General features: G+C 41.0%; 1 protein-coding gene across 2 annotated transcripts in view; it reads left to right on the top strand.

The window, feature by feature from the left end:
* slc15a4 (solute carrier family 15 member 4) overlaps nucleotides 1–3,482 on the top strand; it is a 30,952-nt gene extending 27,470 nt beyond the window's left edge. Inside the window, exon 9 of one of the 2 annotated variants that reach the window (XM_039804543.1) lies at nucleotides 2,925–3,482. In XM_039804543.1, coding sequence (XP_039660477.1) covers nucleotides 2,925–3,076 — 152 coding nt within the window. In that variant the 3' untranslated portion in view covers nucleotides 3,077–3,482. The remainder of the gene's footprint in view (nucleotides 1–2,924) is intronic. The other variant, XM_039804542.1, reaches the window with a different exon arrangement.
* Nucleotides 3,483–14,540: the final 11,058 nt, after the last annotated feature.

Here is a 14,540-nt window from a genome sequence, read left to right as displayed (position 1 = left end):
TATCGCCATCGGCACTAAAAAATCCATATCGGTCGATCCCTAGTACGAAGGCATTAGGACAGATATGCTGATAAATCTACAGCCTCCAAAAAGAGAAGTGCCATTACGCACAACCGTTCACCGTGTTAACTTCCAAATGACACCAGGCTGCTACATCCTGTAATAACCCCATACACCTCTACACTCATCATACAGGAGGCTTATAACTCCACATTCCGCTGTTTATGTGGGATCAGAGCTCACTGATCCTGTGCAGGATAGACTACTTTCCATCTCGTTAATAAAATTTAAAAGAAATCCGCATGTCATGTTTTATTCTTGAAATGCATTACGAAGCAAATGCGGTACGGTGTAACCATTTGCGAACATGAAATACAGTGATTGAAATGGTGACTGGATTGATGTGATCATATAAGTTGCTTCATCATCTTATATGACAAATGATGTGAGCTTTTTAATTATTAATTTCTATCATCGTTGTACTAATTTCACTGTAAACAAAAAATCCCACACCACTGACTGCAGATATTTGGGCCTGTGTGTTCACGTCGCGCTGCTCTGCACCATACAGACAACATGATTTCCTGAAAAAGAGTCTTTCCATTAGTTGAGCTATTGATGTCATACTTCGCTCTGATTAGAACAGCTGTGTCAGAGCGATAAGACCAGTGATGTGACTGGCTGAGAGTGTAGTTATTCATATAATCATCACACCCTCTAAACTATATTTAACTTCAGCCAAACTTTTTGCACTTTGCGCTGCACATACGTGAACTAAAATAGCAGGTATGCTTGGAGATGCCCACGCAGTTCATGCCCCCCCAAGACTTACCGCTTTGCACTTCTTTGGGTTCGTTTACAACATCATTCAGCTGCTCAAAGCCTGGTTTTGTTAGTGCAAAGGGTGACGACTTCAAGTGTACTGTATATTTGAACTTTTTCACGTTCTCTCCAAAAGTAATAAGTAAAGAAACTGCAAAAAAAAAAAAGGTTGCAAAGTATCGAGTTTCTGCTGTGCTTGTATACCTGCATAACATTGAACACATTCCAAAATTATTCAGTGAAATAGCCAAAAATGTGAAATACATCCTGCTAGTCTATAAGCACCACCTTGGCCCAGGGGCCAGGTATAATTAAGACACACACAAACACAAACACACACACACACACACACACACACACACACACAGGAAAAACTCTTCCTCCTCACACACTGTGAATAGGCAGAACTTAAGTTGAGAATTTCCCCCATGTATAATTAAAATCAAGCCTACTTCTCTTTCCCTGGCTCTTTATTGGGTGTGACAGCTCCACATGAAGAAGCTAATGGGAGCTCTCTGAGACGGCTGATTGCTCCAGGGCTTCACATGACGATAATCTAGGGTGTAAGCTATAGGTATCTGTCCACTGGTGTAACTGTGCCTTACATGGAGCCTGTTAATTAAAAAAAACATGTTCTTGAATATGCTGTAGCAGGGGGAAAAACCAGAATTCCTCCTTTGCTCAGCATAAGGCAACCCTTAACACCCCCAAAATGTCTCCTCGTCCAGCAAAGTAGTAAACAGCCTCCTCTCACGCTGTTGGCTACAAAGTCAATTGGTCTGGCCTGACGTGGTCAAGAGGACAAAAGCTGCTCTAATGACAATCCAATTGTCTCCATACTTGAACAGGGGAGACAATTGTTGTTTTGCCCTTCATGTGAAACCCTAGCAGTAGCAAGGCGGAAACAGGATTTGTGTAGCGCTTTGACTCTTGAGCTTTGTTGCTGAATGAGGACGGTTTAAAAGCTGCTGGCTAGGGCTGGGTACCGAATTCAACACTTTTTAGGCACCGACCCAATTGCCTCTAGAGTATTGAAAAATACTTTATTCTATACGCAATTTCAATACCTAAGGAGTACATCTCATCAGCCTCGGTGAGCCAATAAGCACGCAGCATGCTTCAAACCAAGATCTAATTATTTTTGCGATTGGCTGTCTAACGTTACACGTCGTAGAGACATGCAGGAAACCCTCTTTACACAGAGACTGGCTCACATAGTAGGAGCTGAAAAATCGATAAAAAGATTTGTGCCGGAATGTGTAATGTTGTAATTTCTTTTTGTTTTATAAAATTGTCATTGGAAAAAGTATCGTTTAGGAACCGCTATCGGTACCGGTATCGGAAATGTTTGAACGATACCCAGCCCTGCTGCTGGCTGAAGTCTCTAGGCCCAGTAGGAAAAGAAATGGGTATCTTGAAACTTATTGTGTGTCCTCAGTTCTTTCTTTCAGTCTCTTTGTCTTCCCCTCCCTCATAATACAGCAAATCTCAGCGGAGGCATCAGTTTATTTTTTCCCTCCCTTTTATTGCATCGCATTCCCATGAGGAAACAAACCGTCCTTTAATACAGATGAAAGACTCCCTGGCTCGAATCACAGCGGAGGGCCCATATAGCGCTGTTATTTCTCATGCTTCAGTCCCACATCATCAATACCGCCTCTCTGTATCGCTGCAGAAGGGGTCAACCGTCTTCACTTTCAGAAGGTTTCACTGTGGTGAGATGAGAAGTAACGAGCCCCATCCACTGAATCCTAATGTCCCGACAGCATCGCGTTTCTCTGCCATGCTCACTTCAAACCTGCCTTTTTATGTCTAGCAAAAATGCCGCAACCTGCCATACTTGCGAGCTTGTGGCCGTTTACCTTTTGCCTTTGGTATTCCTTTAACAAGTTGCAGTACTTTGTGATTTAAAAAAAAAAAGAACCCTCCTGCTGTGGCCCTTTGAATATGCCGTGACTGACTCTTTTGTTCTCCAGATTACCATATTTGTCGTTTTTGCCGTGCAGCTCGCAATTTTGAGTCTCGTGTCTAGGCCGTGTGGAGTCTCAGCTAAGGTGCTACATGTTCCATTATAATAATGTCCTTGTTTTCTCTCGTTCCAGGTAATATCAACGACTGCTCCCTGCACTACTACTTCTTCCTCCTGGCAGGGATCCAGGGCGTCACCTTGCTGGTCTTCCTTATTGTCTCTTTCAAGTATGAAAGGCAGAGGGGCAAAACAGGAAGCCAACGGCAGAGACACACCTCCTCTTGACCTACACATGTTCCCATACCCCACCTCACCATACCTGCCTTCTCCAGTCATATCGCTCAGTGCCCAAAGACCCGGTCGAATAGCTTCTTAATCAAATCCTACAGAAGTTTGGTTTACCTCCTTTCAGTCACAAATGATCTTGACTATATATATATTTCGTATTTATGTTTATTCTAGCTTTATAGCTAAATATCTGACTCTTATCTTTTTTTTTTTTGTACAACAATAATGGTTTTAGGTCACTGGATGAATGCACAGGTACCACTGAAAATATAGAGATTGATGCAGGAGCCATGTTTGGATCATTTCTACTGCGCTCCCTTACTCCCGCGTGTTTACTCTTGTTGCCTTTCTTTGATCATTTGCACTTGACTTGAGGAATGGTGCCATAAAACAAACAATGATATACAGGTTTTCTAATTTCTAATCATAAAGAACGCTCTGTTGTTTTTATAGTTAGATTTTTACTGCTATGTCTTATTTTTGGGTTTAGTCTTTACTGACACTGGTGTGATACATCAATATTTAAATGATCTGGACTAACATCCACAGTCTGACATTAGTGCGTTAAATGTACTTGGCATTATTTGTTGATTACGTTTACCACTGCGTGGGCTTATGGAGAGTTTGAAATACCTATGCAATAACAATGGTGATCACATTGAATGGGAAATTAGTTTGAACTCAGAGGGTACTTTTACGTTGTTGCGGATTCCCATAAGTCATTGCTACTAATGACGGAATAGGGCTTTTGTTTGAGGAGATTCCAAATAACGCACTTAGAGTTGACTAATTTAATATTCAAATCTAATATATTGAGAGAAAAAAATCGCCAAAATTTGATTACGCTGCCTGGGATTACATACTATAAATCCATCCTATAAATGTGCTATAAATCCTTAAACGGAACCATACATTAATGAAGACTAATGATAACTCCTCGTGTTAAAAAAATACTCCGGGACTCCTATGAAGCTTCACAGCAGTTTTTCATTTCTGGTCAAGCTGCAAAACCACATGTCCACATGACAAACAACTAATTATAAACTAACATTTAGCTTAAAAGTCAACGTTGACTGTAGCTCTTAAAATAATAACTGCATTACTGTAATGCAGGGACCGCGATAAAAAGAGGTGTGGACTTCAAATCGGCATCTTTCTATTTAAACTTTCATAGCGAAACAAAGCACAACTTGTCATGCTGTCGTGGCTTTGCAGCTTTGGCAGGACATGTTGAAAAAGAAGCTTCTGTTTTGTTGTATTTATCAGACTGACGCATTTGTTTTAGCTTTATACCGTTAAAGGTCCCATGGCATGAAAATTTCACTTTATGAAGTTTTTTTAACATTAATATGCATCCCCCCCCCCTCCCCCCCAGCCTGCCTATGGTCCCCCAGTGGCTAGAAATGGTGATAAGTATAAACCGAGCCCTGGGTATCCTGCTCTGCCTTTGAGAAAATGAAAGCTCAGATGGCCCGATCTGGAATCTTCTCCTTATGAGGTCATGAGGAGCACTCCTTTCTCTGTTTTGCCCGCCCAGAGAATTTGGCCCACCCATGAGAGAGAGAGACACATCATGGCTTGAAAACGAGCGAAGCATGGCAGTTGGTCAAGGCCAAATTGTTCCTTCAATTCTAAGAATAGGTATAGCACAAGGTACTCTCAGGACTCGAGGAATATTGTCCACTCTCCAGGAAATGTGAAACTGCCTTTGGGAGCTCAGAACAGTGTTTACCCTGTGGTGTAAATAAAGTTACATTTGTAACGGCACATAAAAAGTATGACTCCTGTTGAGTGATTTTACTTTATGTTTAATTGGTCGGATAAATGCTGTTCCTTGTTTTATTGCATATTTTATGTTTACTTGCTTTGTCATATTAGTCATCTTCAGATTTATTATGTTTATTTTTGAATTATCTTCTGTTTTCATAATGCTACAGAACTGGAATATTGTTTTGTGTTTATATTTGTTGCCATTAAAGTATATTACATTGGGAATTGGCGTTTGTGATTTTAAGGCACGACTTGCAAAGCTAGTTCAGACGTCTGTCACATCACTTTACCAGCTGTTTTCTTTTTACTACTCTTTCATTATGCATATTTCTTATTTTTTCTAGTTACAGGTTGTGCAGTCAGACTTTATAACAACTGAAAGTATTCCTTAAAAAAATCTATACGTTTACTCCTGTGTTCACAAATATTACTGATATGCAAACAAGACAAATATTTTAAGCATCCAAAAACAATGGTTTAGAATGACCACGTTTTAAATTCAGGCGGCAGGATGGCCCTGTTGTTTAACTGTAAATTACGGATTGTGCCTTTAAAGCCTGCCAGAATGCTTTTGTGATTAGAGCTGCGGTTTGTTGCTCCTAAGGGAAACCCAAAGTAGATTGTGTAAATGATTTATATTAGAAAAAGGACACCCTGTGGCAGGCTGTTTGGAAAAAGGTTGCAAACGCTGAGCTTCATTTTGCGTTCCCATTGGGGAAGGCGGTGTATTTCTTCTTAGTTTCGTCAGACGCGTATTGAAATCAACACGTCATCACAGATCATTTTTTGCAATGCTAAGCCCTCGCAGTCACGAGGTTCACAACGGGCCGTTTCTGGTTTGATTTGGTCAGAGCGCCCATATAGCCATGACTGAGCAGACAGCTTGATGTTCGAAACCAACGCAATGCCTCCGGGTCATATTTTAGTGTGGCGCCTTGTTTCTCATGTTGAGAGGAATTTCTGACACATAGAGGTGGTTATGAAGGCGGAATTGCAAGGCAATAATACTGAGATAGATAGTTTTGGTACTGACCTCCCAATATTTTAAGTTGATTTATTGGCCAGGATTTAAGCAAACAACAGTGAACAGCGGAGGGAGCACCTCCAGCACATTTATACCTGCTTTACTTGTTTTTGTATTTTTGTGCATGTTCGAGAAGCCAATGTAAATGCATTGCCTCTGAAGTTTATAGAGTTGTAAATGTATTTTTAAACCATCTTAGTAGCATGGGTTAGGGTTTATGGCAACGTTGGTCTGTATGTCAAATTCTTTTTTAGTGTCACAAAGCTGCAGCATGGCCTATGACTCTTCATCTTATTTGTTAATCCCTACCAATTACATGCCTTCCACTACTCAGTAAGATAAAAAAAAAGAAAAATATATATATATATCTACATCTACTGAAAGGCTGCCCACATAGTGTAACAATCAATTAAGATGGATTAAGTAAAGGTTACAGATTTCAGTCAGTGGCATCCACTTTCTTCAGATATCTTTAGTTCTAGGTAGAAGTGTATCAACATGATGTGAAGTAAAAAAAAGTTTTATAAGAAGGAATTAAGAAAAAATGAAGTCGGTGTGTGTATCTCCATGTCCATTATGTTTATTGCTTAATATAAGACGTCATCTACTCTAAATGACTCTTTGGGGGCATGTGTCAGTCTAAAACAATCTACAAAATGCTAAGCTGCTTTTAATTGTAGTACTGACTCTTACCTGTGTAATGAGCGACCGGCAGAAGCTCCAGAAGATGTTCCTCCAGTAATTGGAGGATTAGGAGGTATCATCACATGTTAATTAAGATAAGCTAATTCAGACATAATGTTTAAGAAAACGGCCAAGCAGACAAATTGCCTATCTCTAAAGTACTAATCATCCGCATTTACACACACCTAATTATCTTTCCCGAGCTGTCTTTTTTGGTCGGCATCCTGGAGCTCTTTCTGTGCGATATTCCAAACGGGACAGTGTTGGACAAGAGACAAGTTGTTTAACTCAGGGTCGACCTCGCTATATGAATTCATGCTGAAAATATAAGCAATGGAAAAGAAAAAAATATGTAGAGCCTCTCACAATCTACTTTTCCAGAAAGTGTGCTAGTCTTGTCATTTGAAAGACTGTTTTCTGTAGGACTGAGCACGGCGGCAGGTTAAGGATGTTCATTCAGACGGATGAGCTGTGAAATAAGCAACCGTAAAATATGTTTAACAGCGTACATCCATCTGGATTTACGGCATCAACCTTGGTTATTATGTGCAGGCCCTGTGGTTTGGAGTGTCTTAGTTGTACAGAATGGGGCTTGACTCCCGTGTAACAGTACAGGTATCAAGATAAATTTTTCTCATCCCCAATCTCACTGAGGAATAGCATCCGTGCTAGGCGTATCTTGGTATCTCTCTGACCTTTATTGTTTCCCGTTAGGCAGTAGAACGCCCCGGCCTGTCTCGAGGCGCTGGCTGATATGTCGCTCTCTGTGCACGGTGCTCGGCTGGCCCTCCTGGGCCGATATATCTAAATGACATGGTTGGGTACTCACATCAGGCCACTGAAGGGCTTCACCTGCTACTGTTGTTGTTTATTGCCTTTGGGTTTTTGAGTCATTTTTGTAGTGCACATATTTATACTGTTATGTGTGAGTTTGTATTTATATCACATTGTTTGAATCAGAACATGACTGTCCACTGATTTTGTTGGGAAGCACCGCCATTGTGGGGACCAACAGACTGCTCTCCACAAACAGTTTATTTGAGGGACTTGGATTAGGGTTTCAGCTTCAGTGGGTAACTTTTTTATAATAACGAACGTCCGTTACATTCAAGCCGTTGCCAAAATGAGTTGCTACAAAGTTAATTAAGACTATCAGCTCCACACAACTCTCTCTGGATTTCTCAGCATGGCTATGTTCAGAAGATTGTGACTTTCCCGCGCAGAAACTCGAGTGAAGATAATGACCTCTTCTGAAGAGTCCATCATGTTCTATTTAATCCTCCGTGTCCTCCTTGGCTACGTAGGAAATGCGGAGGAGGTGTTGGGGTGAAGCGCGGTCACCGAAGGCTTGTATCATGTGGACGCGCTGTTGTCGTTACTTAGAATTCCTCATGGGGGGGCGACACTAGATATACACTATAGCTTTAAAGGTTGGCTGGTGGTATAATATACATCTGACTGCTAACAAATCTGAAACCAAGAAAACCAACAATGAATTGATGTATTGACTTGATTTAGAAATTACCCCCACGTCTGTTTCCTGCAGCGCATTCACACGACATTGGTGATGTCAAAACATTTGTTCACAGGCTGCCTGGGTAGCTCAACTGGTAGAGTGTGCGCCCCATGTACAGAGGCTCAGTCCTCGCGGCAGCAGCAGCAGGTTCAATTCTGATCAGCGGCCCTTTGCTACATGTCAATTTTTTACTTTTTTTTTTACAAATTACGGACATGTAATTTGTAAAGGTTCGCATGGGATTAAGATCACAGGCAATTTCCGCATTTACAGTATTACAAATTACTAGAGGTCCCCAAATAATACTAGTGCAGTGTGAATAGGGCTAAAGTCTGATATGGCTTATTCCTCTCTGCCATAGTGTCTGTATTAATCCACAGCTAAATATAATCCCCAACAAATGCTCATTTTTGCTAAAAAAAAACCCACAGTGACCAGCTGTTTTCAGACATTACTTGAATTAAAGTATACATTTTTTTTTAATAGATTCTGTTTATTAACATCTTCTGCTGCCACTGAGTATGGAAGTCATAAAGTAGCCTATTGAGCGATGGACATTATAGGTTTGTATGTTTTGTGGGATTTGTTGACAATAAGAAAACTATAGATTAATGCCATCCTAGTCCTGTAAAGTTATAATTATCTCCAGGTCCAGGCTGAGGTAAGGGGCTGTAGGCTCAATGTTGTCAATAAAGAGCTCTTACAAGGCTAGTGAGACCCAGTGTGTGTGTGTGTTTGTGTGTGTGTGTGTATGTTCTCTGGTATTTGTCTTCCCACTATGGTGCACTGGTCAGGTGGGAGATTGTGTTTACAAGACACAGATCTAGCACCAGGGTGTTGTTTATGAGCGCTGTTGTCTTTGGTTTCCTGCGGCTCCATCTGTAAAAATCGGTCAGACGGAATGTCAAACTGACCTTGTCAGCTGCTCCTTCGTTCCTCTGCGACAGCGTGTTTGTGAACGTTTACTTTTCTGTAAAACTACTGCAAACTGATTTCCAAACAAATTCAAAGGAAGCAACATAAATCAAGCAGCAAATAATCATTTGGAAATTGCAAACACAGACCCCACACATTAGGACCACAGGGAGCACAGCCAACCATTAGTGTGTGTATGTTGGTCTCACATCATCAATTTAATTAAAAATCCATTTAAGATGGAGGCCTGGGGAAGGCTTTTTCCCTTTCCTTTCAGGGAAGTCAAGACGTCAAGGCCAACGGAAAGGAGTCTTGAGTTACCGTGCTCTAAGAATGGAAGTGAATACAATCATTAAATCTCCTGCACCACATCCCAGCAGGTGTGAACACTCCGAAACCAGAGCCCAAGGGGGTAGAGACGGTGGGGCTTTAATGGGCTGCGCTGTTCTGCTCCTACCTACAAAGGCTGAAGCCACCGACGACGGTCACGGGAAGAGAGTCGCAGTGGTGTTTTAATTACACAGCGCCCTCCATCAATCACACCCCTTGTTGCTAACAGTTAAATCCATCCCAGACCTGCACTGGCTCTCCTCGCCCTTCACAGTCCACAGGCTGAGCACAGCAGCCGAGCTCCCAGCACACAACACACGCCGCACATGGACCCCGCTTCAATCCCCTGCAGCCACCGATGGAGCCACGGAGACAGGGAAATCACACAGGAGACAGCAGATCGCACCGGAGACAAAGAAACAAAGATGACAACAAACAGGGTCGAACAGAAACAGAGACCAAAGAGTGAGGAGGAAGAGTTTTTCCTGTGTGTGTGTGTGTGTGTGTGTGTGTGTGTGTGTGTGTGTGTGTGTGTGTGTGTGTAAGCCATTTGCTAATATAAATAAATAAAAAAGTAGAATGGCTAAACTGAGGTATTTTTATTCACTTTTGCTAACATGCAGGTTTTTGAAAAATAAAATAACTCTAACACCAGAAAATATTAGTTTTGACATTTTTGTAAATACGCTTCTGTGCTTTCTCGCCCTGAGTTCGATGAGAGGGGTGTTACCACGCTCATGTTCGTATGCAAGATATGAACAAAGAATTTCTAATATAGGAAGAAGTTCCACTCCCTCGTTACTTCCGGCTTCTGAACTGGTTGCAGTTCCACCAGAGTTCCATATAGGGGGCGCTCACAGGCCAGTGCAGAATGAATGGGACTCTATGGAGCTATACAAAATCCACTTTTCTCAGGATATAATTTTTTATCTAGTAATTTGAATGTTGCATTCGACCGGGGAGGCTAAAAAAATACACACTGCTGGGTGTTAGATTTTTTTAAAGTCACTTTTTTGTTCTAAAAAGCCTTTTAAAATGTCAATGACGTCATACACATATACGGCCGGAGATACTGCTTTACGGCAAGCTCTGAGTCGCTTCCTTTGTTCTCTCGAGGCATCGACAACACAGCTGATAGGTTAGTCTCTCTGTTAATACAACACAGCTGATAGGTTAGTCTCTCTGTTAATACAACACAGCTGATAGGTTAGTCTCCCTGTTAATACAACACAGCTGATAGGTTAGACTCTCTGTTAATACAACACAGCTGATAGGTTAGTCTCTCTGTTAATACAACACAGCTGATAGGTTAGACTCTCTGTTAATACAACACAGCTGATAGGTTAGACTCTCTGTTAATACAACACAGCTGATAGGTTAGACTCTCTGTTAATACAACACAGCTGATAGGTTAGACTCTCTGTTAATACAACACAGCTGATAGGTTAGACTCTCTGTTAATACAACACAGCTGATAGGTTAGTCTCCCTGTTAATACAACACAGCTGATAGGTTAGTCTCCCTGTTAATACAACACAGCTGATAGGTTAGTCTCTCTGTTAATACAACACAGCTGATAGGTTAGTCTCCCTGTTAATACAACACAGCTGATAGGTTAGTGTCTGTTAATACAACACAGCTGATAGGTTAGTCTCCTGTTAATACAACACAGCTGATAGGTTAGTCTCCCTGTTAATACAACACAGCTGATAGGTTAGTCTCCCTGTTAATACAACACAGCTGATAGGTTAGTCTCCCTGTTAATACAACACAGCTGATAGGTTAGTCTCCCTGTTAATACAACACAGCTGATAGGTTAGACTCTCTGTTAATACAACACAGCTGATAGGTTAGTCTCTCTCTGTTAATACAACACAGCTGATAGGTTAGTCTCTCTGTTAATACAACACAGCTGATAGGTTAGTCTCTCTGTTAATACAACACAGCTGATAGGTTAGTCTCTCTCTGTTAATACAACACAGCTGATAGGTTAGTCTCTCTGTTAATACAACACAGCTGATAGGTTAGACTCTCTGTTAATACAACACAGCTGATAGGTTAGACTCTCTGTTAATACAACACAGCTGATAGGTTAGACTCTCTGTTAATACAACACAGCTGATAGGTTAGACTCTCTGTTAATACAACACAGCTGATAGGTTAGTCTCCTGTTAATACAACACAGCTGATAGGTTAGTCTCCCTGTTAATACAACACAGCTGATAGGTTAGACTCTCTGTTAATACAACACAGCTGATAGGTTAGTCTCCCTGTTAATACAACACAGCTGATAGGTTAGTGTCTGTTAATACAACACAGCTGATAGGTTAGTCTCCCTGTTAATACAACACAGCTGATAGGTTAGTCTCACCCTGTTAATACAACACAGCTGATAGGTTAGTCTCCCTGTTAATACAACACAGCTGATAGGTTAGTCTCTCTGTTAATACAACACAGCTGATAGGTTAGTCTCTCTGTTAATACAACACAGCTGATAGGTTAGACTCTCTGTTAATACAACACAGCTGATAGGTTAGTCTCTCTGTTAATACAACACAGCTGATAGGTTAGTCTCTCTCTGTTAATACAACACAGCTGATAGGTTAGTCTCTCTCTGTTAATACAACACAGCTGATAGGTTAGTCTCTCTGTTAATACAACACAGCTGATAGGTTAGTCTCTCTGTTAATACAACACAGCTGATAGGTTAGTCTCTCTGTTATACAACACAGCTGATAGGTTAGTCTCTCTGTTAATACAACACAGCTGATAGGTTAGTCTCTGTTAATACAACACAGCTGATAGGTTAGTCTCTCTGTTAATACAACACAGCTGATAGGTTAGTCTCTCTCTGTTAATACACGTGCTAGAAAGAGGTTTGCTGATGTTTTAAAGACCACGCCGAAATATTCACTCTGATATTCAGGCTCCGCTTCGGATGCCGTCAAGCGGGATCTCCGATCGTAATCACTCCTTCACTGACCAATCAGCATTCATTAGCAGAATGCTAGCGTGTTATGGGCTACAACGACTCACCTTGTAAGAAATCCAAAGGACATAAGTACTCGTTCATTCAACTTTCGACCTATAACCCATGTTGAACTTGCAAAAACTACAATCAAATCTGAGGTTTCTCAACGACAATCAGGCGAAAGAGACACATTTAGCCGTCTAGCTCCATAGAGTCCCATTCATTCTGCACTGGACCGCGATCACCCCCAGTGGAACTCTGGTGGAACTGCAACCAAAATCCGGTACAATGGGGCTGAATAGGGAGTGGAACGGCTTTCCGTAGACCGGCTTTGATATGAAGCTAGCAGGAGCAGCCGGTTAGCTCAGGTTAGCACATAGACCGGAAAAGAGGAAATAGCTAGCCTGGCTCTGTTCTAATGTTCAAATACACCTACCAGCACCTGTAAAACTCACTGATTAACATATTATACTGTATATACTGTTGAGATTCCAGGAAGTAACCACGCCAACCAGGAATTAGTCCAACACCTAATCCCCCTGTAAAACCTTTTTACGCTTTGGCTTTTGTACAGTTCAATAAACAAGATATAGTATTAATTGGTAAATTTTTAGTAGAGGTGTTGAAATTAATCAAATAATCGATGCATCGAATCGTGGACGTGGACGATGCTGCATCGATAATCGGCCGGGCCATAATCGATTATTTCTGTTTACAATTTAATGTAGGCCTAACAACATTTCTGTTTACATATTCTGGTATGTTTTGCACATTCAGGAAGTGCCATGTGCTCAGTGCTGTAGTTTTATGTATCCAATTTATTTAGTATCAGAGCACTGCAGAATGTTTGGTTTTTGAAGCTTTAAAAGCTATGAATTAAATATCCTACATAGCTTTAATAGTAGAAATGTATTTGACGCATCGTGATGCATCGAGATATCGAATCAAATTGAATCGCTGACATGATACTCGGAATCGAATCGGGAGATCAGTGAAGATTCACACCTCAAATTTAGAGATACTGAGCGGCTGATTTAAAAAAAAAAGTTTTGACCTTGAACAAAACCAGGCTAGCTATTTCCTCTTGTTTCCTGTCTTTATGCTAAGCTAATCATCTGCTGGTTGTAGCTTCATATTTATTGTACAGTAAAGTGAGGGGTATCAATCTCATTAACTCTCATCTACATCTCGTCGTGAAGACAAATAAGCTTATTTCCTCAAATGCAGAACTCCCCATTTAATTATCTTAATACCTATCAAGGCTTGTTATCTTTCTCTTTGATATCCATATTATTTTTTGTTGAGTTAAGTCGGTGTCCTGGATCAGCATGCAGTGGATCAACAGCAGCACCGAATCAGTTACAAGCTACTTGAACTAATTAAATAAAAGTAGAAAGGCCACTAAACTTTTATACAGGCGTCTGGAGGGGCTCCATTCAGTGCTGACTGTTGACATAACTGAGCCAAACTAAATGGCATCCCCTAATTACACTCGAGGTAGTGCTACCGTTTGCCTGAGTGTCTCACCTCCTTTCTGCCAAGCTAATACTGTGAGCGTCGCTGATTAACAATCTGATCCACACTGCAGCAACAGTTAACATAATGTGAACATTTCTCTGCTTGATGGAAAATAATAACGCAAAAAAAAGGAATCAGCCAACACCACTGTGATGGTAATAACATTCACTGACCTACCTTTGTTTAGGATGTTTCCAGGCTGATTATTATTTGTGCAATTATCTGAATGATAAAAGATCCATTTCAAAAAAAGAAAACACTTCCCACCTTGCCTGTAATTATCCCTCTTTGTATCCACACTCCGCCCAAGAGGTGGAGAGCACATTTCATCCCTAGTTTGTCCATCAGTATGCTTTTCCCAGACGCCATGGGACAGAGGTTAACGAGACCTTAATTTGCTGACAAAACATTAAACTTGGGGCTGGCAGTAGGAAATGTCACATTACCATGCAGTCCAGCCATTTAGTTTAAAAGCCCCTTACATAGATACACTGGCTGTCATGTTAGGGTACTGAGTTCTAATGCACGAGATGAGAGTATTAATTGACACCAGCATTAAAGTAGAGCAGAATGTGTTGTGGCTTGTGGGTAAATTACATCTCATGGAATACTCTTGATACAAGGATGAATGTGTAAGTGGGTCCCCTTTCCTCAAACACATTCGTCAGCTGTACTTAGGACTTGAGAAATGAATGGCCTTATGATGCTGCGGTCAATAAAAGCTGATACACGC

This window comes from Perca fluviatilis, chromosome 6, assembly GCF_010015445.1.
Source record: "Perca fluviatilis chromosome 6, GENO_Pfluv_1.0, whole genome shotgun sequence".
In the NCBI taxonomy this organism is placed as follows: Eukaryota; Metazoa; Chordata; class Actinopteri; order Perciformes; family Percidae; genus Perca; species Perca fluviatilis.
Note: the sequence above shows the minus strand (reverse complement) of the source record. Positions and strands in the feature narration are given on the sequence as shown.